The 26,955-nt window shown below is 37.7% G+C and overlaps 2 protein-coding genes and 1 non-coding gene across 3 annotated transcripts; 2 read left to right on the top strand and 1 right to left on the bottom strand.

The window, feature by feature from the left end:
- Nucleotides 1-7,861: 7,861 nt before the first annotated feature.
- Nucleotides 7,862-13,436, top strand: LOC106389646 (ATP-dependent DNA helicase Q-like 5). The gene is made up of 19 exons (XM_013829961.3): nucleotides 7,862-8,992; nucleotides 9,092-9,145; nucleotides 9,224-9,336; nucleotides 9,437-9,652; nucleotides 9,728-9,806; nucleotides 9,926-9,979; nucleotides 10,064-10,138; nucleotides 10,247-10,300; nucleotides 10,384-10,428; nucleotides 10,513-10,607; nucleotides 10,702-10,831; nucleotides 10,974-11,072; nucleotides 11,190-11,245; nucleotides 11,343-11,445; nucleotides 11,816-11,944; nucleotides 12,044-12,213; nucleotides 12,302-12,326; nucleotides 12,415-12,530; nucleotides 12,638-13,436. Exons 1-19 carry the CDS (start codon nucleotides 7,940-7,942, stop codon nucleotides 12,732-12,734), a joined length of 2,763 nt encoding a protein of 920 aa, XP_013685415.2. The 5' UTR covers nucleotides 7,862-7,939; the 3' UTR covers nucleotides 12,735-13,436.
- Nucleotides 13,236-13,435, top strand: LOC125590946. Its single transcript, XR_007326943.1, has one exon. It is a non-coding gene; the product is annotated as a U2 spliceosomal RNA (small nuclear RNA).
- A 1,363-nt stretch (nucleotides 13,437-14,799) lies between the features above and the next one.
- Nucleotides 14,800-16,051, bottom strand: LOC106411270 (probable methyltransferase At1g27930). Its single transcript, XM_013851998.3, has one exon. It carries the CDS (start codon nucleotides 15,867-15,869, stop codon nucleotides 15,000-15,002), a length of 870 nt encoding a protein of 289 aa, XP_013707452.1. The 5' UTR covers nucleotides 15,870-16,051; the 3' UTR covers nucleotides 14,800-14,999.
- Nucleotides 16,052-26,955: the final 10,904 nt, after the last annotated feature.

Raw genomic sequence — 26,955 nt, 5'->3', positions numbered from 1 at the left:
TCATACACTACACAACAATGTACACAGCAGACTTATATCCACGCCAAGGAGATTATGCTTCAGACATGCATGCATCAATAATCCGTATGTTTTTCTTACATGGCATCTTTTGGGTGTGTTTTTTTTTTTTTTACGCTGACTCTTTATTTCATTTTCTTGGACAGCCTTTGGGAATTCTTCACTGATCAATGTATGTTTTGCCAAATTCAGAAATCTGACATGTCTTAATACACCAAACATTATTAATTAAAGTCTTGATTCCTTGTCATACTTCCACAGGTCGACGATTTGCTTCCATGGGGTCTTGAAGGATTGTTTTTTTTTTTTTTTGGTAAGAGTCTTGAAGGATTGTTGGAATACATAAAGTAAAACTATGGCAATCCTCCTATCTACATTCTTGAAAACGGTCTCTCTCTTAACATGTTGTGAACTTAAGTTTTGAAACATTACCAATCTTTAAAGAGTTTTTCTCGATATCTACACAATCAGGTATGTTTGATCCAAAAATGGTGTTTATGCTAGTGATGTTTGTTGAATCAATACAATAAAAAAATCTAATAATGAGAGTTGGATTCTTGAGGCTTAGGAGAAATCTTTAGATGAAATCAAAAGGAAAAGAACATAAATGAGATTTGATTGAGTAAAGGTTCATTACAAAAATGGATATAAATGTAAAGTGAACCTTTTCAATCTACAAATCTCTTATGAAAGTATGTTTATTAATCTAAGAAGAGGAGAAGATCATTTCTCATAAGGAGGTAGCTCCTTATTTATAGAAAGATGAAGCCTAGGGCTTCCTAGCAATATGAGCTAGTTCAATGTCTAATGGGCCTTGAGGAGGATGTAAATCCATCCCCAACAGTAAGTCTCCCCAAGTTCGTTGAGAGAGATGAAATCGATCTCTGCGAAGTTTACGAATAGGGTTTATTAGACAATGAACTAGACATACTCATGCCTATGACGGTTTAAGCGAGTTTATTTCGAACTTGTGCCTAGTAAAAAGCGAGTTTGCTTTAAACTCGTGCTTAGCGAAAGACGAGTTTACTTGACTCATGCTAAGACAGAGACGAGTTTACTGAGAACTCGTGCCTAGTAGAAGGAGAGCTTCTGTAAACTCATGCCTAGCCAAAGATGAGTTTTTGTAAACTCGTGTCTAACAATAAGCGAGTCGACCGCAAACTCGTGCCTGATAAAAAGCAAGTTCAATTTAAACTTGTGCCTAAAGTACACGTTTACCGAACTATTGCCGACCCGAAGTCTCGCGTTGAGATCGTGTGTGCCGAGCAAGTTGTTGGCTTGTGTGTTCGTCAGGCTATGATGACGTGAGAAAGCGCTGGCTTGTGCTTGTTGGCTCTGTTTTTCTCTTTGGCTCTGGTTCACAAAAGCATGATCATGATTAGATCAATATAAACCACAAAACATAATCAATAAGCAAGCTGTGGAACTTGTTATCACTTAATGCTAGTGAGTTGTGCATAATAATATAATAATTGTCAACTTATTAATATCATAGACTACCAACAGTAAAGCAATAACATGAAGTTATCTCACAAAAATTATATAAGAGTGAGCAGCTTAGAGTTGTTTAATAATTTAAACCACAACTATAATATCTACCGTGACACATGTGTGATTAAAAAGAAAAGTATGTGATGATAAAATAACTTATCTTTGCCGTGAAGAGGTGGTTGGTTGTACGTGAGGTAAGACGACGAGAATCTCAATCCCATCCTCTCCATTTTGTTTGTGTAAGAACAATAGAGATGTGTTCTCTTCTGCTATGTATGGTCTTCACGAAGGTGTGACGAGTTCTCATCTATTCCCATGAAACCAAAATCCATCTTGAAGAGAATCACAAGCTGAGTTCTCGTGACTGCCAAGACCAAATGTTGAGAAAGAGAAGAATTGTTTCGAAATGATCTCGGCATTGATCGATTGCGGGAACTACCGATTAGTTATAGTGAAGGAGATAACACCATGTCTCTTCGATACTGGTGGTGGCCAGCCTGTCGGGAGAGCTCTCTTGACGCAGAAGCAAGAGCTTGATGACAGTCTGATGACATTTCCTCGTCGATCTCGAAACCGCTCGTGGCAAGACTAAGCCGCGAAAAATATGACGAGATGAAGAGGAGCCTTTGGGATAGATGCTCATGAGCTCGAACTTACAACAAGGACTTGCGAGAGAAGCGACTATGACGAGTTGCGAGCAAGTTCATGAGCGTCATGAGCTTGAACTTCCATCGGTTCTCTCGTGAGTTTGAAGAAGCTCGATGTTGAAGCCACCACCGGTACAAGAATAGCACCAGAACTGTAATGTTCCTGGTTGGTGATAACATTTTCACTGGTGCTATTGTCGTGGTCTGGCCTTGAACATAGAAACATACGAGATTTTGTGTTCATCGTCTTGGAGCAATGGTCGAGGGAGTCAGGAAGAGGTTCGGAGAAACGGTTACTGGCGAGACCAAGAATGCAGCGACCTTGAACGCAAAGACCAGAGCTGTGATGTTCTTGATCGGTGATAACATCTCCGGTGGTGCTATTGGAGAAACAGACGTCGCGGTGAAAACACAAGATCGATGAAATTCCAAGACTCTAGCTTGACTTCGACAAACTCAGTCCATCTTAGGCATCTGGGAAAATTGTGTTTCATGGACTAGAAGAAGCTCGAGCAGTCCTGAGAGCTTCACCGGCGGATTGAGACTGAAGCAGCATCACAGACCTTCTCCCCGAAGACTCCTCTGGCTCGATCTCCAATCCGAAGATCATCCCAATTCACCTCAGCCCTCGTCATCTTCCTCGGTGACTACAACGATTGTGGACCGGAGACGCATAAAGTCATCAACTTTTTGATCTCCCTCCCGGAGAAACACCGGAGCAAGCCCACGTCTTTCTCTCCGTGAACCACGCCTTCGCCTTCGCCGCGATCCTGGATTTGCTGTCGTGTTCTTTGGATGGATCCGGACGTCTAAGAATCTTTGGCTCACGAGAGCGAGAATCAAACCAGTTTCATCTCTCGAGACAGATCCGACATTGTCTTCTTCTTCAGACGTCGTCGTCTCATGTCTCGCTAGCCCTATTCTTTCAGAGTTCCGGTCGCTCCTCAAGATTGTTGAAGACGAGAAGCCTTCGTGATGTTCGGAGACGGAAAGCCCAGAGTATTGGGCTCGTTGGTGGGCTTTAGTGACATCAACCGTCGGGCTTCATGAAAAGCTTCCTGATAAGATCCTGGAAGGATCGAATCTGTAGAACAGAAATGGAGGGAGAAATGACGAAGAGCAAAGGGAGAAGAGAAGTGATAGAGGTAGAAATTAGGGATTGAACCCGTTGTTTGATTGATGATCGTATTCGATAGATTGTTTACAAGCTAAAAGCATAACTTATATCCTAAAACGTAAAAGATATTTCCTTCACTGCTGGGCTTCTCTGATCTTGGCCCATTAACTCTTTTCAATCCAGACGAGGCCCATATGATCTTATCAATACTTCCCCCATAAGAGATCCAACTTGTCCTCAAGTTGATGAAAGGGAAATGGGAGTTTGTAGCCTCTTGCCTCTCGTTGTACTCCTTCAGCATTTTCTGCAACTTCAAAAGTGTAAGGATACAAAACAACTCAGGTGGTCTCGGCAAGTGAAACAGCTCATGGGTTAAGACTGAAACTGAATGCTCTCCAGAGGACTCCATCGTCAACTTGACATACATTATGCTCAGAGTTGCTTCCTTATAGATCTTGAAGACATGAACTCACCGTAAAGAACGTGAAACGCAAACGTTTCTAACACAGTGGCATAGAATATTAAACTTCACCAATATCCAGAAACATGACCAGATGCATTTTGTAACATAGTTCCGCGATCCCATAAACTCAACTCCAAAACCCTTTTCAATCACCAAGAACTTCTTGATATGGGCTATGATACCCCACACATCTCCAACAGCCGCACCAGTGTATGATATCCCTGCATAAGTGTGTTTACATGGTTCTGTCAAACTCAGATTGTCAAGTTTTCTTACCTGAGCAAGAACCTTTCTCAGCCTTAGCCGCTTCTTATAAACCCTTACCACGTACTTGATAGGATCATGCTTCGCCATCAAAATAATACCTCCTGTCACCTCTTTGGTTTGTCCATAACCTGCTACACCAGGATCCCATACGCCACAAATCCACTCAATCTTCTCCCCATAGAACTTCAGTCTACTCCCCGATAGAATAGCAGCCTTGTCCTCGAGGCTCCAAAAGCAAAAAGCTTGAACCGTGATCACATATTCAGGACTTGAAAAGCTTTTCTGACTCTCTAGCGTCAGTGTAACACTTAGAACGACCACCCACTTGACCTCGTTTTCAGAATTTGTGTGAACGTCCATAACATAAATTTTCCTATTCTCCGCATTCCACAACTTCTCAGCTATAACACTGCTACAACTCTTGTCTCCTTCAACCTCTACAGCTCCAGCACCTTCACAATACCTTAAACAATTCTCCACTGCTGCAATAAGGATCACCTTCCCTCTCTCAGTCCTTAAACGTTTCGTAACCCTTGACGCCTCCTGAATTTTACCAACACAGTAAGGTCTCTCCAGTCTGCTGCGTCTTAAGCTCTTCGCCTCAGCATAAAGTCTCACAAGTTTAGACTTCCACTTCACAAACAACAAAGACAAGCGTTGACTACTATCAACAACGAAACTCCATAAAGGTTCTAGTGGCTTCTTCATAAACTGAACACGTTTATCAGAATCTCCACCAGGCTCCCAAACTTGAACAACCAAACAAATCTCAGATAATTGTCTCCCGCAAAAAGTCTTCACTAGGCTCCAAGTCTGTTTCTTCACACACGTAGAGAAGCTGAAATTGTCAGTTCCACTTCCATCGAGCAACTCCAAGTTAAACCGACCATTTTCACTAACAAAGATTTCATACTCTAATGCTTCTCTTCTGTTACCTGAAACACCTTCTGGAGGTTTACCTTTTATTTTACCACTGAAAAGAGACAACGCTTGCTGAGCTCTTCTGTGTGACTTCCCATTTTCTCTGGCCTTATAGTAACACCATTTGACAAAGAGCCTTCTTGTGTATTTTGATCCTCCAGTGTGAAACGATTCTGAATTTCCCATCATGAACGGTTCTCTACCTTTTGTAACTTTCTCAGCTGAGGCTTTACTTCTTCGGTGAAGTCTAGCTTTGAACCAAACCTTATGAAACCCTTGTTTGCCTCTCTTTTGTTGAATCTGGGAGGGTTCAATAACACTCTTACATTTTCTCGTTATCTCTGGTTCTGACTCCATTATTGTTTCATCCTTCAAGGACTCCATCGCAGCATCAGGATCATCATGTTCTAGCGCTGTAACATCCTCAGCGAAGATACTTTGATCTCCTATCCTCGTATCGACATGACCATCTATATCCGTAGGCTCATAGGAAGTAAACTCATACCAGAAGAGATGAGTCTCTGGCCTCACTCCTGTGTCGATGACCTGCCTTTTAACCACACAAATCTTCGTACAGTCTTTTGGATCTCTAAAACTTGGAGAGACTAGGAACATTCCCAAGCTCTTACAAGCTTGCGCAAGCTTCACTTGAGCTGTTCTCTTCTTCTGATCGTATTGTTTCTTCATTCCCACACACCTCCTCTGAAACGTCGCAAGCCCCGTACGATCTAACCAACCCTTTGAATCAAGAGTTCTTCTAGGTGACTTACTTTTCAGTTTCTTAAATCGAGATCTATGGTAGTTTAGCTTGATCGGAATCCTTCTGAGCTTGCTACCTCCGTTGAGCTTTAGATCTTCAAACATTCTAGGGATAAAAACGTTATGAGCTTGAGATTCACCATACCGCCGCTTCCGAAACTCCTCACGCAGTTTCTGACTGTCCAATCGAAGCTCCTCACGCAGGTTTCGATCCACAGTCATCTGTTTCAATGAGTGCAATATCTTGTCGAGCCTCTGGAAAGTCTCATCACTGAAACTCATTTTTTTTTTTTTAATCTTAAGGTTAACAGGAACTTAAGCTCTGATACCAATGATAAGATCCTGGAAGGATCGAATCTGTAGAACAGAAAGGGAGGGAGAAATGACGAAGAGCAAAGGGAGAAGAGAAGTGATAGAGGTAGAAATTAGGGATTGAACCCGTTGTTTGATTGATGATCGTATTCGATAGATTGTTTACAAGCTAAAAGCATAACTTATATCCTAAAACGTAAAAGATATTTCCTTCACTGCTGGGCTTCTCTGATCTTGGCCCATTAACTCTTTTCAATCCAGACGAGGCCCATATGATCTTATCACTTCCTTCTTTACCGAGATATTTGTGGTCAACTCGATCTAAGGTTGAAGAAGCTTTGAACTTTGACCTAACCAAAGCCGTGTTTTTTTTTTTATAAACCAATTTGAGGTGAGCATCATAGATCTACAATTCCCAAAGTTTGATATGATGTGAAGATAGTTCTCCTTAGACCCTCCTTCTAGCGCCAACTGTTTGATCCAAAAATGGTGTTTATGCTAGTGATGTTTGTTGAATCAATACAATAAAAGAATCTAAGAATGAGAGTTAGATTCTTGAGGCTTAGGATAAATCTTTAGATGGAATCAAAAGGAAAAGAACATAAATGAGATTTTATTGAGTAAAAGTTCATTACAAAAATGGATATAAATGTAAAGTGAACCTTTTCAATCTACAAATCTCTTATGAAAGTATGTTTATTAATCTAAGAAGAGGATAATATCATTTCTCATAAGGTGGTAGCTCTTTATTTATTGAAAGATGAAGCCTAGAGCTTCCTAACAATATGGACCTAGTTCAATATCTAATGGACTTTGAGGAGGATGTAAATCCATCCCCAACAAAGTAGACCTACCAACCACCAATCATCGCTTAACGATGTGGGAAGAGTTGAATACCTTCATTCGTACATCGCTGCTGTGCTTAATTCAGTGAGGTGTGTAATATGCTTGAAAATCCTACTTAAAATCCAAATACTGAACGTGATACAATTTATTTATTTATTTTTGTTGCAGGAATGGGTCAGAGACAAGAGGCTACTTCCAATGGTCCTTCATGGATTTGTTCGAGCTCATGGAGCCCAATTATACATATGGATTATACTATGTAAATTTCAGCGATCCGGAACGTAAAAGATCTCCTGCTCTTTGGTATTCTTGTTTTCTCAATGGCACGACCAATTGTTCACAAGAGCTCTCGGCATCTTCTTCTCCTGGTCTTTTTTTCTGCTCAGTGAAACAGAATTGACCGTGTAATTTTATATTGTGTGTTTCATTCATTGGCATTTTGCCTTGTATTTTAAGTATTCTTTGTGTTAATCATTTGCGTTTTTTAATATTATAGGTTTATATACTTCTTATTAGAGTCTTAGAATGGTATTATTTATACAACTACAAGAGAGGGGATAAGCGAGTAGATCATTGAGTCATATTATCTATACGCCCCCTTAAGTTGTACTTGTAGGGGATATGATCACTATCTTCTCTATAAAACAGCTATCCGGTCATCATAAGCTCCTTTAAAAACCCTATATAACATTTCTACAACATTTTTTGTCTATTAGTATCTCAAATAAAGTATTTCATAAATAAAATATTACTAATTTTAATATAATCTTCATATTAGTTATAACAATGAAGTGAACAAACCATGGAAAACATCATACCAAAGTATCTTCCATTTTTTTTCTGTTGAGTTTCTTGGAAGAGAACTTCACTCTCTTCTCTCAACAACTTTTACAATGTAAGTAGTGAGCGATCCGGTCCGGTTATCACATAAACCGGAAAACTAAAATTAACATTTCGGATTAATGAAACAAAAAAAAAAATGAAAAAGCGGCATGAACCTAAAACATGGCGGGAAAATGAGGAAGAGTGACATGGACCTAAAACCCCCAAATACTGAAATTTCTCAAAATCTGATTTATCGCAAAAATTAATTTACCGATGGATTCCGATACAGACTCCGACGGTTCCCATATCTCCGCCACTCCTCCCCGAGACCCGTTTCCACCACCGCCGCCAAAGCAGGTTCCTCGAAGGCCTCCGCAGCCACCGCCGCCACGGAAGGTACCACCAGGTTCCCGTAAAGCTCCGTCTTCTTCTTCTTCTTCTTCTTCTCGCTCGAAACCTAAAGCACATACACATCCGCAGCCTCCGGATCACTCGGAGGAAGCTCCATTACCATCTTTCTCTTCTCCTCCACCTTCTTTATTCACCGATCTCCCCTTCCGGATCTGCGAGCCCTCGAATCGATCCAAACCCGCTGGGTTTTCCTCTTCCGTTTCGTCCTTCTATAGACTCCCCAGAGCTTCTCCCGCACCTGAAGATACATCGAAATCAGAATGCGTCAACCATATCCCAGAGCTCCCTCACGTGCCACTCGTTCCTCCAAAACCCGTTAGAAGAAAGCCACCCAACCTCATCATGGATTCTATAAGTTCTCAGCCGTTGAAAGCTCCGGTGGTGTTTCGTAGTGGCGGCGAGGGTAATTTCGTGAAATTGAATTTGAATGGCAAGAGGGGGAAGAAGTTTCCCAGCAAATACAAAAGCGCATCCAAATCCAGAAGCAAATTCGCATACAGAGGGAAGAGATACAAAAAGTCAGAAGCTAACGGCGAAGACGAAGAAGGTGAAACTTGGTTGGAGGAAGAGTCCGATTTGCAGAGAGAAGCTAATGGTTTTATCAGTTCAGTGGAAGATGCGGTTCTTGCAGTGAAGACTGAAGCTTCTGATGAGAATCTGACGAAGCTGTTGAGTTTAGTGTATGGTTATGAGTCTTTTAGAGATGGACAGTTGCAGGCTATCAAGATGGTTCTTTCTGGGAGTTCAACCATGCTTGTGTTGCCTACTGGTGCTGGCAAGTCTCTCTGCTACCAGATTCCGGCTATGATTCTTCCCGGAATCACGCTCGTTGTGAGCCCTTTGGTTTCGCTCATGATCGATCAGTTGAAACATTTGCCTTCTGTTATTAAGGGTGGTCTCTTAAGCAGTAGCCAGGTGTGTGCCTCAGTTTCTTGTGTGTTCTTTATTTTTTGGTCATTTTATAGTCTCTAATAGATTTGTAATGGAGTACGTTTTGGGAATGTGTTTCATTAGAGACCTGAGGAAGCAACAGAAACATTGAGGAAACTTAAAGAAGGCATAATAAAGGTATGTTCTTTAGGGAAGTTTTGGACGTCTTACTTCTGATATGGATACTTGATGTTCATTTGTGTTGTCTAATTTCAGGTTCTCTTTGTGTCTCCCGAGAGACTTCTGAATGTAGAGTTTTTGTCAATGTTTCGCATGTCTTTATCTGTGTCGCTTGTCGTTGTGGATGAGGCACACTGCGTATCAGAATGGTGAGTGCTTCTTGGCATCTTGTAGATTAGCCTTTCTCTGTTGACTGTAGTGTCTACTATCTACTGTTTTTCTTTGGTTCTTAAGAGCTATTCTGAATAGGTCTCATAACTTCCGCCCTTCATACATGAGACTCAAGGCGTCAATGTTGTACTCTGCACTCAAGGCAGATTGCATTCTTGCAATGACTGCAACTGCCACTACTATGACTCTTCAGGCTGTCATGTCTGCACTAGAGATACCGTCAACAAATCTTATTCAAAAGTCACAACTCAGAGACAATTTTGAGCTGTCTGTCTCCTTGAGCGGAGCTAACAGGCATGTGCTTTGTTTATATTTTTCACTTTTTTGTTGTCCTCTAGTTGTAAGTGATTGAAATCTGAAATCTAACAGACTGAAAGATCTATTGGTTTTGATGGAGTCTCAACCATATAAGAAGATTCGGAGCATCATTGTGTACTGCAAATTTCAGGTAAGCGTGCTTATTTAATTGTACACGGTTATTTCAAAATACTCTCAAACTTTCTCAATTTTTCTTACTGAATCATTCATGATGCGAGCTTAAGAGACTTTGGGATGTGTTTTGCGTAGTATGAGACTGACATGATAAGCAAGTATTTACGCGATAACAACATCACTGCAAAGGTTGTTTCCATTTTGAAATCTCCAATAGACGTTTATCTATGGCTAATTTTATTCTAATCAAGCTTAGCTCGACCATTTATCCAGGGTTATCATAGTGGTCTTCCAGCGAAAGACCGTGTTCGCATACAAGAGGCATTTTCTTCCAATAAGATTAGAGTGGTGAGAAAATAAGTTCAGTGATTTCCATACACCCTGTTTATACTTGAAAACTCTCGGTGAGAGCTGTGTAGATGACAGTACTCAACTATTTTTGGTATGTTTTGGAAGGTTGTTGCAACTGTGGCATTCGGCATGGGACTTGACAAGGGAGATGTTGGAGCTGTAAGCTTAAGGAAAACCCCTGTAATACTTGAAAATTTATTCACACAATATACATGCTTCTAAAGTTTATGGGTCTACTTTAGGTAATCCATTTCAGCGTGCCAGGCAGTTTGGAAGAATACGTTCAGGTTCAAACTTTTTTTTTCTTTCCCAGTATGGTAAGTGGTCAGTTTGCATATGACGGTCTCAAGAAACTAAATGTATTTACACAGGAAATTGGACGTGCTGGTCGTGACGGACGGTTATCTTATTGTCATCTCTTTTATGATGAGGACACATATCTAAAGCTTCGGAGTCTTTCACACAGGTGATTTGTTTGGGTACTAACTGTCATTTGTCCTGGCTTTGCATTGAAAGGCTGTTCAGTTACTTACCTTTTGTTTTCCCCATTTCTTGTTCAGTGATGGTGTCGATGAATATGCAGTTGGAAAATTTCTCACTCATGTGTTCTCATTTGACACAAAGCAACATGAGAAGATATGCTCCATAGTCATTGAATCTGCCTCTCATAAATTTGACATGAAGGAAGAGGTATTCTTCTTAAAATTGATGCATTTCCTGAACCCATTGTTCTCTACCTTCTTATCATTAAATGTCTGCTCTTGTGAGAGTGTGGGCAGGAAAATTCGTTTTTCATCATAAATTCTCTGACTCCTCACTGGGGATCTGGCAGGTTATGCAAACGATTTTGACACATTTAGAGTTGGGGGAAGTGCAATACTTACGTATGCTTCCACAGGTTAACATATGTTGCACTTTGAATTTCCACAAGGTAGGGAAGCTATTAACTGAATAAATCCCCGTTTAGTTACAAATTCCTATATATTTTTGTTAGCGGTGTATGCTCTAAGCTTCTGATGCTGAGAACATTGTTATGCTACATGTGCAGTCTTCTCCAAATATTCTGGCTGCACGAAACATCATAGTTGCAGCAATTCTGAAGAAGTAAGTGTCTATCCATTGTCTCCAGCTTTACAAGTGAAGCGATTCTGCAGGTGTGTTATAGTTGCAGCAATGCTTGAGATTTTTGTGGTGTTTTCAGGTCTCACGTGAAGCAAGGGTTATATGTCTTCGATATCCCAACCGTGGCCTCTAGCACAGGTGTTGCAACAACAGATGTCTTGGCTGAGATTCAAACTCTGAAGGTTGATAATCTTTCTCTGGCCTATACAAATCTATGGCTCAGTAATATATTGTTTCATTTCATCTTCATAAGAATGTTTAACTACACAAAGGAACCATGATTGAATTGCACGCATTAATTATAAAGAAGAACTTAAGTCCACAGAACAGAAGGATATATGAATGAACATACCTGATGGACAAATGAATTATCTTCACGAATATGACTCTAGTATGATATAGAAGAGATACTTAGTCAGTATCATTTTGTGATAAAGTTTGATGTTATCCATATGGATTATTGATGTAGAGGCTTTCCTGAGAAAATTGATTTTTCTTTTGCTATATTACTTAGATTGTATAGTTTTGAATGTGTCCCTGAAATCATTGTAGATGAAGGGGGAAGTAACATACGAGACGAAGGACCCCGCCTTTTGTTACACAATCTTAGAATCTCCAAAGGATACATCTTCGTTGTCCAGCCATCTTACCAAGTGGCTCGCAGAGGTTGAATTTTGCAAAGTAAGTTCTTCACTTGCAGCTAACAGTTACTCACCCTTTTATGGTTCCAGTTACAATGCTTGTGCTTATATGTTGACATAAATTCTGCAATTGAATTAGGTAAGGAAACTAGATATTATGTCAAGTGCAGCCATGGCTGCTATAAATGTCTCCAACACTTCAGAAACTAGTTCTGGTGCCGAGCAAACTCTGAGCCTGCAAAGCAGAATCTTGGATTACTTCAATGGAGACGAAAACTGTGACGTTCCGAGCAAGACGACTCAAAATTGGTACACTAACAATATGTTTAATGTCTTTTCATCTTTGTTAAAGACGTCTTTCTATTTAAACTGATCAACACTTATTTTGTGGATACAGTTCCTTTCTACGAGCAGACATAAAGGTGAAGATCCAAGAAGCTGTTAAACACTTACTTTGTTTTGCTATATATCCAAAAAAAAAATCATCTGATATTGAGAGTGAAAAAACAGGTGTTCTTGCAGAGTAACCGCCAGGCCAAGTTCACGCCAAGAGCCATAGCGAGGATAATGCATGGAGTTGGAAGTCCAGCTTTTCCGAATTCAATCTGGTCCAAGACTCATTTCTGGTATGATCATCAGCGTTTATCTTAAGCCAAGCCATCCACATATGTTTTGTTTCAGTTAAGCTTTGATGATTTGATTATTTGATTTTTATTGAATTACGGTGGTTCAGGGGAAGGTATATGAGCGTAGACTTCCGAGTGATAATGGAAGCTGCACAAACAGAGCTAATGAATTTTGTTGATAGAAATGCGGCTTTAGCTTCATAGAGTGGAAAGTTGAATATTTACACACTTGCGTCAATAGAACATTCTAAATTGTGCATTGTCTATTACAGTGTGTGTTTACACACTGTGAAGATTTGCTTAGAGTCTGAGTCACTTACAGTTGTGCACTGTATCCGAGGTTAGGAGTTAGTAAAAAAAAACTTATGAGAACTACATTGAAGATAATGTTTTTGTTATATTTTTTCTTGAGACTGAACCAGAGATATGGCCTATGGGAACGATGGGCAAAACAGAAAGAAAGGATCAAGATTAATAAAATTAAAGAATTAAGCTTCCTAAAGAACTGTAGGTTAAATTCAGTGAACTATACGGTGCAAATAAAAGTATCTCACATTTAACGCAACGATGGTAATAAATACTGTTGTTTAATTTAAAGATGAGTCAAGAAGAGGTCTCTTTAAAAACGTCCCACATCGAGAAAGAGAGAACTTTACACATGAGCTTCCTAGTATAAATAAAGAAGCTGAGCCCTTCTTACAATTCATACCTTTCTCGGCCTTTTGGCTAAGATCAAGTGTAGTATCTGTTCTTATCAGTTTAATATCTGATATGTGGTCCATTGGACCACACGATATTAACTCTATTTTTTTAGGGAGATGGTCCAATAAATAAGATAGCTTGCTATCTGGACTATCACGAGTCGCCCATGCGTTGCACTACTGCACGGGCCTGGCTCAGCCCATCAACATTTAGTTCTAAAATTGAAGTTGTGAAATAGTGATTATTAAAATTGAAATACAATTGGGTTCTGTGGACAATACTATTTTCTTTTTGGTCTTTATTCTGTTACTGGGCCTTATAACATGTAAATTAAAGAAAATACATTTTCTTTCATGTTTGTTTCTGGGCCTCATCAACCCTGGTAAACTGAGAAGCCATAGCTGATTTACACTGCAGTTCTGATTCTGTAACAGTGGCTGCATCAAGGGGAATAAATATCAAATAAGGTATCACCCCTTGCAAATCCATCTAACTATAGATCTCACTGTGGTTACATGATATCAGAAGCGAAGAAAAACTACCTGTGTCTTTTCTAAGAATATGTATGCCTTGCAGATTAATAATCAAATTCATATAATAGTAACTCTGCCGTTAACCATGCTAACTATTCGTGTCTCGTTAGCACTACTTTCACATCATATCACATTTTAACTTGAAATATGTTACTAAAAATCACATTTCCAAATAAAAAGTAATATGCTAAACTAATTTGGGTATTAGTCTGATCACTGATGTGATGAAAACCAGCTTATACATTATTGTGTGAAACGGTTTATGAAATTATTCTAACTACTATTACAGTTTTAACCCGTTAGCACGGCCACAATGTTAACTCAAAACACCAAACCTCTTCATAACATCAGAAAAAAACAAATTATGCTTATTAGCCAGTGTTTCTAGTTACCCAAGATGTCCAACTTTTTCTCTCTACTATTTCTCAGACCAAATGATTTCTTTTGCTATATGCATGATATCTATACATACGAATGCATATTTAAAAAACTTACATACGGTTATAAAAATAGGCACGATCGAAGGTGACCATTTGGTTTGTACTTAAAAGTCAAAAAGTTATCGAATATTTTAAGTAACATCTAGGAGACACCTCTTGTTGGTTTTCGTTCCCACTTGTATTTCCACATCGCCACTTCTACATTTCTTAATTTACTTTTGGATTTAATGAAAGTTCAACACACAATTTAACGAGAGATTCTTGTCGTCATATCTTTTTTTTTTTCCTTTTCATTACTTTTCTAAAGGTAAATTCCAAAATACTCATTGGAAATAAATAATTATGCAAAACCACCTTTCTTCACCAAAAAAGAAAAGTCCTGCCCTTTATAGTTTGAAGTTTGAACTAAACTAGTAAACAAAAAACGTCGTAATGAGTGAGACTTTTAGGCTAAAGAAATATCGTAAATTCGTAATAGAGTTTGCCAGATTTGCTATTATATTTTATTATACTTTTACTTTCTCTACCAAAAAAAAGGAATTATTTAGCCTCCACATAAAATATAAATGTCAAATTATTTAAATAACGAAAGTATGACGTAAAAATGACCTATGCAATACGGAAAGTCCACGTAAGTAACAGTACCGAGAGATGTAGTAGATCCAAAAACACGAGATGAGATCCAAAACCGTGGGCACTAAATCAGATAATAAGTGAACCCTATGTAATAAGATCCGATAGTAAAAAGGGCAAAAGTGGAAATAACAAAAGCCGTGTGACGTGTCACAACAATCTTAACAAAACCTGTAATCTCCACCGTCGATCGTAGCGTTCGCAGCCACCGGCGGAATCGCGAAATGCCATAACCTCCCCGCGGCATGAACTCTGTATTTCGCGCATAAGAACTCCTCCGCGAAAGTCTTCTCAACTCTCCGGTTAACGTCGTGCAAGAACACGTGAGTGACTCCAGGCTTCTTCCGGTTCCTAGCCATAACCGCCGCCGAGTAAATCGCCGCCATTCTTCCCGGAGCTTCGGCGAAGTACCCTTTAGGAGCGTCGAGCATGATCAGATCCCACTCTGTGTCGTAGAACTCATCAGGAAGCCCCGTGAGAGCGAGCTTGCAACGTTCGTTTCCTCGGAGATACGCCTTCGCCGGGAAACAGCTCGGTTCTGTTTTGTAAGAACGCAGAAGCTTGTCGGCTTCTTGTAGCTGCGTTCTGTAACGCACGTGGTGGGCATGGAGGAAGGGAGAGTCTTTGGTTACTTTCTGGAACCACTCGAGATCTTCTTCGAGGAATATGGTTTTGCCGCGTGGGTTAAGAGAAGCCCACATGAGTGAGTCGAGGCCCAGACCGAAGACGAGGAAGTTGGCCGGAGCTAGCTCTTTCAAGACGTTGAAAGAGATCGAGATCTCGTGGATGTTTTGTTGTGGGGTTATGGTGGAGGTCGCGTAGTGGACGATGGCTTGGAGCTGGATCGGTGTCGCTGAGTAATCAGCTGCTGCGGTCACCGCTCGGCTTTTTGCGCTTGCGGTGGAGCAGAGGAAGAACGCGTCGTCGGCTGATCGTATGAAGGCTGTGAAGAGTAGAGCGCTTCCGATAAGACCGGCGAGTAAAACGAAGGTGATGATCGAACGTTTCTCCGATGGGATTATGTTGCTCATCCTGTTTGTTTCTTTATTTCAGATCTGACTGTTTCTTTCTGTGTGTTTTGTCAAGTTTCAGACCATGAAATGAGGAGATAGATATGTGAATGAGTTGAAAAATAGTAGGTTACTATTTCTTGGAGAATGGCCTCTGATATTGGGACACGTGTCGTTTCCGACCATTCAAGTAGCTTTGGCTAAAGTGGATGATGTGAGCTAGACACGTAACTATGGTTTATTCGAATTTGAAAAAATTGTCAGTGTGGACTGGACGTATGTTATTTTATTGGAATATGGCTTTTCGTGCCCACGTTGGTTTGCGAAAGGTAACAAACAATTAACAAGATCGTCCATTGCCAAATTAAATGAGATAGAACAAGATTGGCTATACTATCTAATTCGTTTTCATGTCACACCATATAGGGGTTATCAATCTTATGAGCTTATCAGTGTGGGTTACGTTGGTTTAATCTGTTATCTTCTAAGTTAATATGTGAGTGTTGAAAGAAAAAAAATAGTATTGTTTTCATATGAAAAATGAAGAAATTAATTATGAAATAACAAAACATACATACTCTTAACATATCTTTTCAAGCAAGCCCATTTTAAAGAACCTTAAATTACATCCTCCGTTGTTTTATTTTTTCCTTGATTATTACAAAAGATTGTGGGTCCAGATATTACTTGATTCAATCGTATAAGTATACCAATCATAATGTGTGTCTATAGTAATTAACCGAAGAAAAATGCAAAAGAATATTCAACGATCGTATTGTTGACATGAAGCAGAATTAAGCAGCTAGACTTGAGAATTAAGCAGTCAGACTTGAGAATTAAGCTGCCAGACTTTATAAGGTTTTATAAGGCTTTATAATGGTTTTATAAGTTCGATTTTATTAAAGAAAAGAAGAAGAGAGAAAAAGATATTTTATTATATTGTGTACTGAGGTCACTTGTCTTTAAATACTTTTACCCAGATCCACAATTAAATTAAGGAAACTATTCTCTCCTTCTTTCTCTTACATCTTGAGATCTACTTTCTCTCTCTCTATGTTCTTCATGTTCTTCATTCTCCATAAATGAACTCTCAATAATTCTCTCATTCTAACATGGTATCAGAGCTTTAAGCTCCTGAAACTCACAAAAGCTTCCGCAAATTTCTTTCTTTCCTTCTCAGATTATCTTCAAAATCTGTTGGATACATCCTTTTATCCACTGGTCCAAAGGTCTTTCAAAAGGGAAGAACCTCACCAGAACTCAAGATAGAGGAGTACCCTATTCTCTGGAACTCAAGAAAGCTTCAACCATATCAGGAAAAGCTTCTTCAAAGTCCAGTTTATCTCAAAATCAGTAGGAACAATCTATTGTCCACTGGTCCATATCTCTCCATGAGGGAGAACTCCAACATGGTGTTGTTTCCAGAGTACAAGAAGGCCCAGGAGCAACATAAGAACCACAATATGCCAAGAAGAAGTGACTTGAATCAAGCCAGGAATGTAATCAAAGAGTTTGAGCATCCATCGATTCAAGGTCGAACCATGTATTCATCTGTCATTGGTGGTTCAAATGAAGAAGGAACATGGAGAAGTACTGATAGTGCAGCCAACACTGATGGTCCAGCAACCATGAGTGACCTACATTCCCTTATCCAAGCCTTTATCTCATTCAAGAAGGCTGGTACACACTCTCTTGACCCTAAACCTATCATTATAGATTCAGGAGCAAGCCATCACATGATTAGTGATAGAAACTTGATGAGTGATGTCCAGCCTGCCTCAGGGTATGTTCAAATAGCAAATGGTGATAAGATTAAGATAGAAGGGATAGGGAACCTGAGGTTGTTTGATAGGGAATCTACTGCCTTGTATATGCCTCAGTTTACATCAAACTTGCTATCTGTGAGAAAGGCTACTGTTGATCTGAGTTGTCAGGTTGTCTTCAGACCAGATGAGGTTGAATTTCAAGACTTAAAGACAGGCCAAGTGATTGGAAAGGGGCACGTTCACAATGAACTATATCATCTTCAGAAGACAGAGATGTCTAGACCATCCACTTCTCAGTGTTTGGCTAGTACATCCAGCGGGGTTGATAGCACACTATGGCATGCTAGGTTGGGACATCCTCATACAAGAGCCCTAAACTTGATGCTTCCAGGTGTGGTCTTCAAGAATGATGATTGTGAAGCTTGCATATTGGGGAAGCATTGTAGAACAGTCTTCTCACAGTCTAGCACCATCTATGAAAGATGTTTTGACCTAGTTCACTCTGATGTATGGACTGCTCCATGTGTGTCCAGAGAGAACCACAAATACTTTGTCACCTTCATTGATGAGAAATCCAAATACACTTGGGTGACACTGATTCCGTCTAAGGACAGGGTGTTGGATGCTTTCAAGAATTTCCAGACCTATATCTGCAACCATTTCAATGCCAAGATGAAAATTCTAAGGTCAGATAATGGTGGAGAGTATACAAGTCATGCATTTAAGCAATATCTTGCTCAACATGGGATTACTCACCAGACAAGCTGTCCTTACACTCCTCAACAGAATGGAGTTGCTGAGAGAAAGAACAGACATTTGATGGAAGTAGCAAGATCAATGATGTTCCACACCAATGTTCCAAAAAGATTCTGGAGTGATGCTGTGATGTCTGCTACTTATCTGATCAATAGAACTCCAACTAAAGTCCTCAACGACATGTCTCCTTTTGAGGTTCTAAATAAGACCAAACCATCTTTGGACCATTTGCGTGTGTTTGGATGCCTCTGTTTTGTGATGATACCTGGGGAGCTGAGGAACAAGCTTGATGCTAAAAGCTCAAAAGCTATGTTCATTGGTTACTCTCCAACTCAGAAGGGGTATAAGTGCTATGATCCAGAGTCAAGAAGGGTTCTTGTCTCGAGGGATGTGAAGTTTGCAGAATCTAGAGGCTATTATGATGGAAAGAGTTGGGATGAGCTCAAAGATCTTTCTCAATCAGCCTCAGATAGAGCAAATAACCTTAGGGGAGTAATGGAGAGCCTGGGAATCAGTATGCCCTCTTTACCAAGTGTGGAACCTGTCCCTGAAAATTTATCATCTACTGCAGCTGATAGTGTTGAGAGCACTCATCCTAATCATGAGGGGGGCAGTAGAAATGTTGAGCAGTCTACACAAGCTCAACCTGAAGAGAGCTCTGTAGCTCATGATCAAGATGAGATGCCATCAGAATCAGATGTTGAGACTCAAGTAGAGGCGCCAAGTGAAGGAAATGAAGCAGAACCTGAGCAGATACAACTTTTGAGAAGGAGTACAAGGATCAGGAAACCCTCACAGTGGATCAACACAGAAGTTTACTTCAATGCTGAAGCTGTAGCTCACCCAATAAGTGCAGTATGCTCCCTTGCTCAATATCCAGAAGATCATCAAGTCTTCATCAGTGAATTGGATCAGGAATACATTCCAAGAACATATGAAGAAGCTATGCAACACAAGGAGTGGAGAGAATCTGTTGGAGATGAGATGAGAGCCATGATCAAGAATGATACATGGTTTGAGACTGAACTTCCAAAAGGAAAGAAGGCAGTGACAAGCCGGCTTCTCTACACTATCAAGTATGGAGCCAATGGAAAACCAGAAAGAAAGAAGACAAGACTGGTTGCAAGGGGATATACTCAAGTGTATGGTGAAGATTATCTAGACACTTTTGCACCAGTGGCCAAGCTTCACACTATAAGGATTCTCTTATCTCTTGCTGTCAATCTTGAGTGGGATTTATGGCAGATGGATGTGAAAAATGCCTTTCTTCAAGGAGAATTGGAGGATGAAGTCTACATGAGACCACCTCCTGGTCTTGAGAACATGGTGAAGTCAGGAAATGTTCTCAGATTAAAGAAGGCAATTTATGGCTTGAAGCAATCTCCAAGGGCTTGGTACCATAAGTTGAGCACCACCCTCAATGGAAGAGGCTTTGTCAAGTCTGAAGCTGATCATACCCTATTCACCCTCACTAGCCAGCAAGGAATCATTGTCATTCTCATCTATGTTGATGACATTATCATCACAGGCAGTGACAAAGAAGGGATCATCTCGACCAAAGCGTTCCTTAAGGCTTCATTTGATATCAAGGACTTGGGAGAGCTCAAATACTTCCTAGGGATCGAGATGTGTAGGTCTAAGGAAGGGTTGTTTCTATCTCAAAGGAAATACACCCTTGACTTACTAAATGAGGCTGGAGATCTTGGTGGAAGAGCTGCCAAAACACCTCTAGAGGAAGGATACAAAGTGATGCGTGAGGGGGAGATTGAAGACAAGTCATATGAAGATGTAAAGCATTATAGGAGAATGGTGGGAAAACTCATTTATCTTACCATTACCCGACCAGATGTATGCTTTGCAGTAAACCAAGTAAGCCAACACATGCAAGCTCCCAAGGTACACCACTGGAACATGGTTGAGAGGATTCTCAGGTACCTAAGAGAGGCACCAGGCCAAGGAGTATGGATGGGATGCAATAGAAGCACTGAGATTGTTGGGTACTGTGATGCGGATTGGGCAGGAGATCGAGTTGATAGGAGATCAACTACTGGATATTGTACCTTCATTGGAGGCAATTTGGTAACATGGAAGAGCAAGAAGCAGAAGGTGGTGTCTTGTTCAAGTGCTGAGGCAGAATATAGAGCTATGAGGAAGCTCACAAGCGAGTTGATTTGGATCAAGGGACTTCTTAAGGACTTGGGAATTGAAGTTACAACGCCAATCACGATGCATTGTGATAACCAGGCTGCTATACACATTGCTAGCAAGTCAGTCTTCCATGAAAGGACCAAACATATAGAGGTAGATTGCCACAAAGTGAGACAAGCCGTGGAGCAGAAGATCATATTGCCGTGCTACACAAGGAGTGAAGATCAACTAGCTGATATCTTCACCAAGGCAGCAAGCACTAAGGTATGTGAGTTCATTCATCCAAAATTGGGACTCATAGACCTATCATGTCAATGATCTCTCCTTCATGAAGTGTTCTACTCTTTTTCCTTGACTTGGGTTTTCTCCCAAAGGGTTTTACCTAGTTGAGGTTTTAATGAGGGAATACTTCATGGCTTCCAAGCTTGACTTGTTCCACATGGTCAAGCTTGAGGGGGAGTGTTGACATGAAGCAGAATTAAGCAGCTAGACTTGAGAATTAAGCAGCCAGACTTGAGAATTAAGCTGTCAGACTTGAGAATTAAGCTGCCAGACTTTATAAGGTTTTATAAGGCTTTATAAGGGTTTTATAAGGCTTTATAAGGGTTTTATAAGCTCGATTTTATTGAAGAGAAGAAGAAGAGAGAAAAAGATATTTTATTATATTGTGTACTGAGGTCATTTGTCTTTAAATACTTTTACCCAGATCCACAATTAAATTAAGGAAACTATTCTCTCCTTCTTTCTCTTACATCGTGAGATCTACTTTCTCTTTCTCTATGTTCTTCATGTTCTTCATTCTCCATAAATAAACTCTCAATAATTCTCTTATTCTAACACGTAAGTCACACTTGTTGACTGCTTATAAAAACCATCAGATATGGAAACAAGCTCTCTATGACTTCCCTTCTCCACAACTCTTCCTTGTGCAAAACAGCGATCGTGTCTGCTAATGGCCGAGACTCGAGAGCCTATGAGCCACAAGTACCGTGGTTCGTCCATTCATCAACTTGTCTAGCGCCTCCAGGACCAAGTTTAAAAAAAAACAAATCTATGATTTTTTTTATTTCTTTTTCAAATCTACGAATATTATTCAACTGAGAATCTCACACTATTACTTTTTGGTATAAATCTGAAAGACCGTTTGAATTACTTGTAAATTAGCGAAAGAAAAATAAATTCAAGTGTATTCTACTTTTCTGGCCTGGTCTTCATTGCGCTAGTGCGGTCTTATACTCATCATCCAGTGCGCGATCGAATTGCGTTATATCCGCTTGTCGTGTCTGCTTTCAATGTATGATATATAGAATATGAAATGTATAATATATAGAATATAGAGCTATATATGCAAATCGCATCAATTGCACCTGGGGATAACATATTCATGGGAACTATCTAACTCATAATTAAACACAAGGATCAGATCAATTTCAGATCCTCTGCACTCCAAGTAACTAGCAATGTCTATTGTCAACACCGTAATGTTGTGATTAAGCCTTTCGTCCGCATCCTTAGTCTGGATGAAACCCAAACGAGCTGAATATGATATTTTCTCAAAAGAGGAAATATATCATGTGCGTATAACTGGCAATTCTCTAGATTAACTTACATTGATGCTCATAACACACATATACTTGGTGAAGACCTAGTTATATGGGATATATATCATGTGCGTATAATGTCTCAAAATATCTGTAAGTATGTCCCTTCTTTCAGCTTTATATTAAATATAAATGCTCTAAGCCAAGGTTTCAATTTAAATTTATTTCTGGTTCCAGAAAGTTGACACAAACGGCCATAGGCTATAAATATAATTGATATGCCTGCTAGAAGAAACATCAGTTTGGAAGAAAACACCGTTGTACCTTAGTGCGTGTTTAAGCTAATACGTGTTATTAATTCTGAGTATATTATTGATCTTGGAGATCTCTTTTCATTTGTATTTTAAAAGTTTTTTTTTTCTCTTTATGAACTGAGGTATTATAAAAGTTTCCATATATATCTTTCACATTTACTCAGAAATTAACATCAATATATTACGACGTCTTAGAGCATCTCCAAAAAAGAACTGTATTTTGAAATTTTCAAAACTCTATATTTGAAGTTTAAATGTGTTCTTCTACAAAATAAAAACTTCAAACTCAACTTTAAAACTATTTGTATTTTATAATATGGACCTTATATTTGTCATAACTAATTTTAATTCACAAAACTTTTGTAAATAACTAGCACATATATAAACATATTACAACAATATTAATTAATAAAATATTCTATTAAAATATAAAAATTTAAATAAAAATAACTTAATTAATATTAAACTTCAAACAAAATACCATATTATTCTATAAAATGATTTTTGTAATGCATATATGATCTATTAGTGCATTTCGAATTAAAATGGCTCTCCTCATTTTTACTTTATAGATTAAGAGCTAAAAATTGTTGAAATCGGGTGATATTGATACTTGAAATACATTAGATCAGAACAAAAAAGTAAAAGAGAAACATAAAATATTGCTAAAAGACTAATTTCTTTTCGATGAAATACTCGTGAATATATTCGATATGAACAATAAAGAATTGTACGAAAAAGACTTCAAAAAACAACAACAACAACCATCTTCAGTTACACAAAAAAAATTTGGACAATAATTGAAAATTTTGAAGGTTCCGGATCAAACTTACCTGACTATTAGTGTTGTTGTAATATTTAAATTTGTGTAATATTTATGTCTTCATCTAATTTTTTTTTTAAAAAATTTGTTAAGTTTCTTCTGTATATTATTGTTGTCTAAATCTAGTTTAAAATATTTTAAATCTTATTTTAAAATTTTATTTAATTTTATGTGTAAAATTTAAAATCTGTAAACAAAAATTAAAATATTGATGAGATATAATTTTTTAAAGGATTAAAACAATAAAAAAAAGTATTTATGAATCATAAAAGTGATGTGTGACTGTATGGACCAAAATGCAAATAAAAATATGAAACTTCAAATTTGAAGTTTTGAGTAGTAAAACTTCAAATATAGAATTTCACTCTTTAAAATTTCAAATTTAAAGTTTTGAAATTTCTTTTTGGAAAGTTAAAAACTTCATATTTAAAATTACGAAGTGTCTTTCGTTTATGTTCTCGGAAGATACGATTAATATTCGTGTGAGAGTGTGTGAGGTAAACCTTGAGAAAAGGCCAAAACTTCTTAAACTTTGGTAATTGACAAAAAAAGAAAGATAACTTTTGTCGCTAAATGTTGAAACGGCATAGCATTAATGCATTGTAACAACTTTCTTTTGGGGGTCAACACTTGTGGAATTCTCTTTAAGAGATTTTCATGATATACGGATTTAGCATCCCAATATGAGAGAGGTTGATGAGAATGGACCCAATAAAAAGAGTCACATGTACATTCTTTATGGATACAACTTTTTTGAAAATTATATAGCTCAAGATATTTTTGTATAACGAAAAAAGCAAAGTAAGGAAAGGAAGAACCAGCAGGTTCTATCATTGAATCGAATGAATGAAAGCGACAAAATTACTAGAAATCGAGATTTCAAATCTTGATCTTACTTGAACGACGCGTTATAGCAACTACTCTCGTGCGGATGCATTTATCACTTTCCCTTGGACTCAGCCGGACATTGTCTTTTTTTTATTTGCTTACATGTGTATCCTTCCGGTTTAAGATCGTATATGAGTTTTAAAAAAATACTTTGTTACAAAAAATATGTTTCATATACAAAAAGCTAATAAAATATCAATCTACGAATTAAAAAAAATAATCAATGATGAAATGGAAAAATGCCTTCTTGATTGATGCTACATATATATTCTTTAATGCGAAACACATCACTTCAGAATTAAATTGGTCCACGAAAACATATAATATATTTTTATTAAACTAATTATTAATGTACAAAATAATATTTTCTATATATATTCTTTAATTTGAAACACATCACTTCAGAATTAAATTGGTCAACTAAAACATATAATATATTTTTTATTAAACTAGTTATAAATTGATTAAAATATATTACGGAATTACCTAATATGATTAAAATATATATTGACAATTAATGATTTTGAATCATAAATATTTGGTAAAAATTATATCCTTCATCAGTTTTCTTTAATTTTATATTATTAAAATAAATTAAACAATCATATTCACCATTATTATAAAATTTTAGATTTTCATATATTTTATATTTTGAATTTTTAAAAAAGAATTTAAATTACTAAATTTGTTAAAAGTCTCATATTTAAAAATTTGATCAATGGTGGAAATTTTTGTATAACAAGATACAAATGATCATAAAAATATATGAATAGAAATTTTCATTTAATAGATATTCATATTAAAAGTATATATATATTTAATACTGTTTAAATTAAATTATATACCATATAAAAGCAAATATTTTAGCTCTTAAATTTTCATTAAAAAAATATTAAGAATTTAATATTTTATTTTTTAATTTTCATTGAATTTTTAAATACGATTATAAATTACTAAAATTATTAAAAGTTCACATTAAAAAAAAATTTAAGCATTTTAATTTTTTTTGTTATTAAAATACAAATGATCATAAAATCAGATGTGTACAAAATCTTAATTAATAGATAACTATATTAAAAATTATACTATATATGTATATTAATATCATTGAAATTTGACTACATACCATAGAAAATAGTTAAATATGATTATTTTGATTTATTTATCATAAAAAATTGTTAATAAAAAATAATTATTTTGATTTATGTGTTCATGTCTATTTAATTATATATGTAATACTTACTTTCTTCTCAATTATTTAATATATATTTATTATTTATTATATGCAAAAATGTAAAATGAATAATAACGTGTACCGAATGTTTGTTCCGCGCACGGCACAGATTTTAACCTAATTCTCTTGTTATAAGAAAATAACATGAAACTAATTAAAAAGAATCTTCGGTGGATCCTCAAGATGCAAAAATAATAGAAAGCATACCTTTCAGCATGACTCATACGGTGGATAGAGATAAATGGTATTTCACTAATAACGGAAAATATACAGTCAAATCAGTCTATAAAATAGAACAGGTTTATCCAGATAGGGAAAAACCAACAGCAGTGTATGGACCCACAATTGATATACTGAAAGCGTTCTGCTGGAAAGTAGGGTGTCATCCAAAGATTAAGCATTTCTTATGGCAATTGGTGTCGGGGTATATAACAGTTAAGAAGAATCTACTAGCGAGAGAGCTACAAAGTGATGTATGTTGTGACAGATGTGGAGTTTCAGAAGAATCAATAAACCATGTGTTTTTCGAATGTCCTCTAGCTTGTCAGGTTTGGGCCCTCTTACAAATACCTTCAAATCCAGTTATTTTTCCCACTAGTGTTCTCTTCACAAATATGGATCATCTATTTTGAAGAGTTCAACCGAACATGGACGATCATCAGTTTGCATGAATTATATGGTACATTTGGAAATGAAGGAACAACAAAGTTTTTAGTAATATAGACGTTGATCCGAGAGAAACACTCAAATATGCGAAAACAGAAGCAATACTTTGGACTGACGCACAAGTATTAAACACATAGAGAGCAACACAACATGTAGAGGTATCAAATTTACCGTCGATTCCAGGGCGTTGGTGTTTTACAGATGGTTCTTGGAAAGACAATGATCGGTTCTCAGGACAAAATTGGTTTAGTATCCTAGAAGGTTTTGATGGTTTGATGGGGGTAAAGAATATCAGGGCTAGTCTTTCCCCTATTCAAGAAGGTGGAAGTGCTACTTTGGGCAATGGAGTGTATGAAGAATTTGCGTCAATTTCAGGTTACATTTGCAACGGATTGTTCTCAATTGGTGAAGATAGTTTCAGAACCAGAAGAATGACCCGCTTTTGCAAGTTATTTGAAAGATATCAAGATCCTGTAAGAAAGTTTCCTTAGTTCAGAGATCATTCATGTATCACAGACGCAAAATTTGAAGGCGGATAGTCTAGCACGAAATGTCAAAACGTAACTGTCGTTCACATGTATGCGGAGTTACCGATATGGTTCACATAGTCAATATAAGTCCGTTTTTTAAGTCGATGAGAAAAAAAACATGAAACTAATTAAAATATTACGATCTACATAATCACTTGGGCAAACAAACATCTGCTAAATGCGTAATTTTGTAAAAAATAAGGGCAAATTCAGACTTTCTTTTCGAATTAAACATTTGATAATGGATGTGTTTGTTACTCGACTCTAGCGTCAATAATACCACAAGCAAACAAAAGAAAGGCCAACAAGTCAACAACTATATCAGCGTCGTTAATGTTCATGTGTATAGGTGTCGATCTAAACTCCCAACTACAACACCACGTCCACAGTGCATTTACTACGCAACGCACACCTCAAAGTCATTTTTTCTTTTAAATACAA

The sequence above is a fragment of the Brassica napus genome, chromosome C7, assembly GCF_020379485.1.
Source record: "Brassica napus cultivar Da-Ae chromosome C7, Da-Ae, whole genome shotgun sequence".
NCBI classification, from domain to species: Eukaryota; Viridiplantae; Streptophyta; class Magnoliopsida; order Brassicales; family Brassicaceae; genus Brassica; species Brassica napus.
Note: the sequence above shows the minus strand (reverse complement) of the source record. Positions and strands in the feature narration are given on the sequence as shown.

Bases quoted from the DNA above. Each gene is read 5' to 3' on its own strand.
- LOC106389646 (XM_013829961.3), top strand. From the start codon at position 7,940: ATGGATTCCGATACAGACTCCGACGGTTCCCATATCTCCGCCACTCCT. The intron at 9,146-9,223 runs GTATGTTCTTTA...GTCTAATTTCAG, and splicing joins TTAAAGAAGGCATAATAAAG to GTTCTCTTTGTGTCTCCCGA. The intron at 10,832-10,973 runs GTATTCTTCTTA...GGGATCTGGCAG, and splicing joins AATTTGACATGAAGGAAGAG to GTTATGCAAACGATTTTGAC.
- LOC106411270 (XM_013851998.3), bottom strand. From the start codon at position 15,869: ATGAGCAACATAATCCCATCGGAGAAACGTTCGATCATCACCTTCGTT.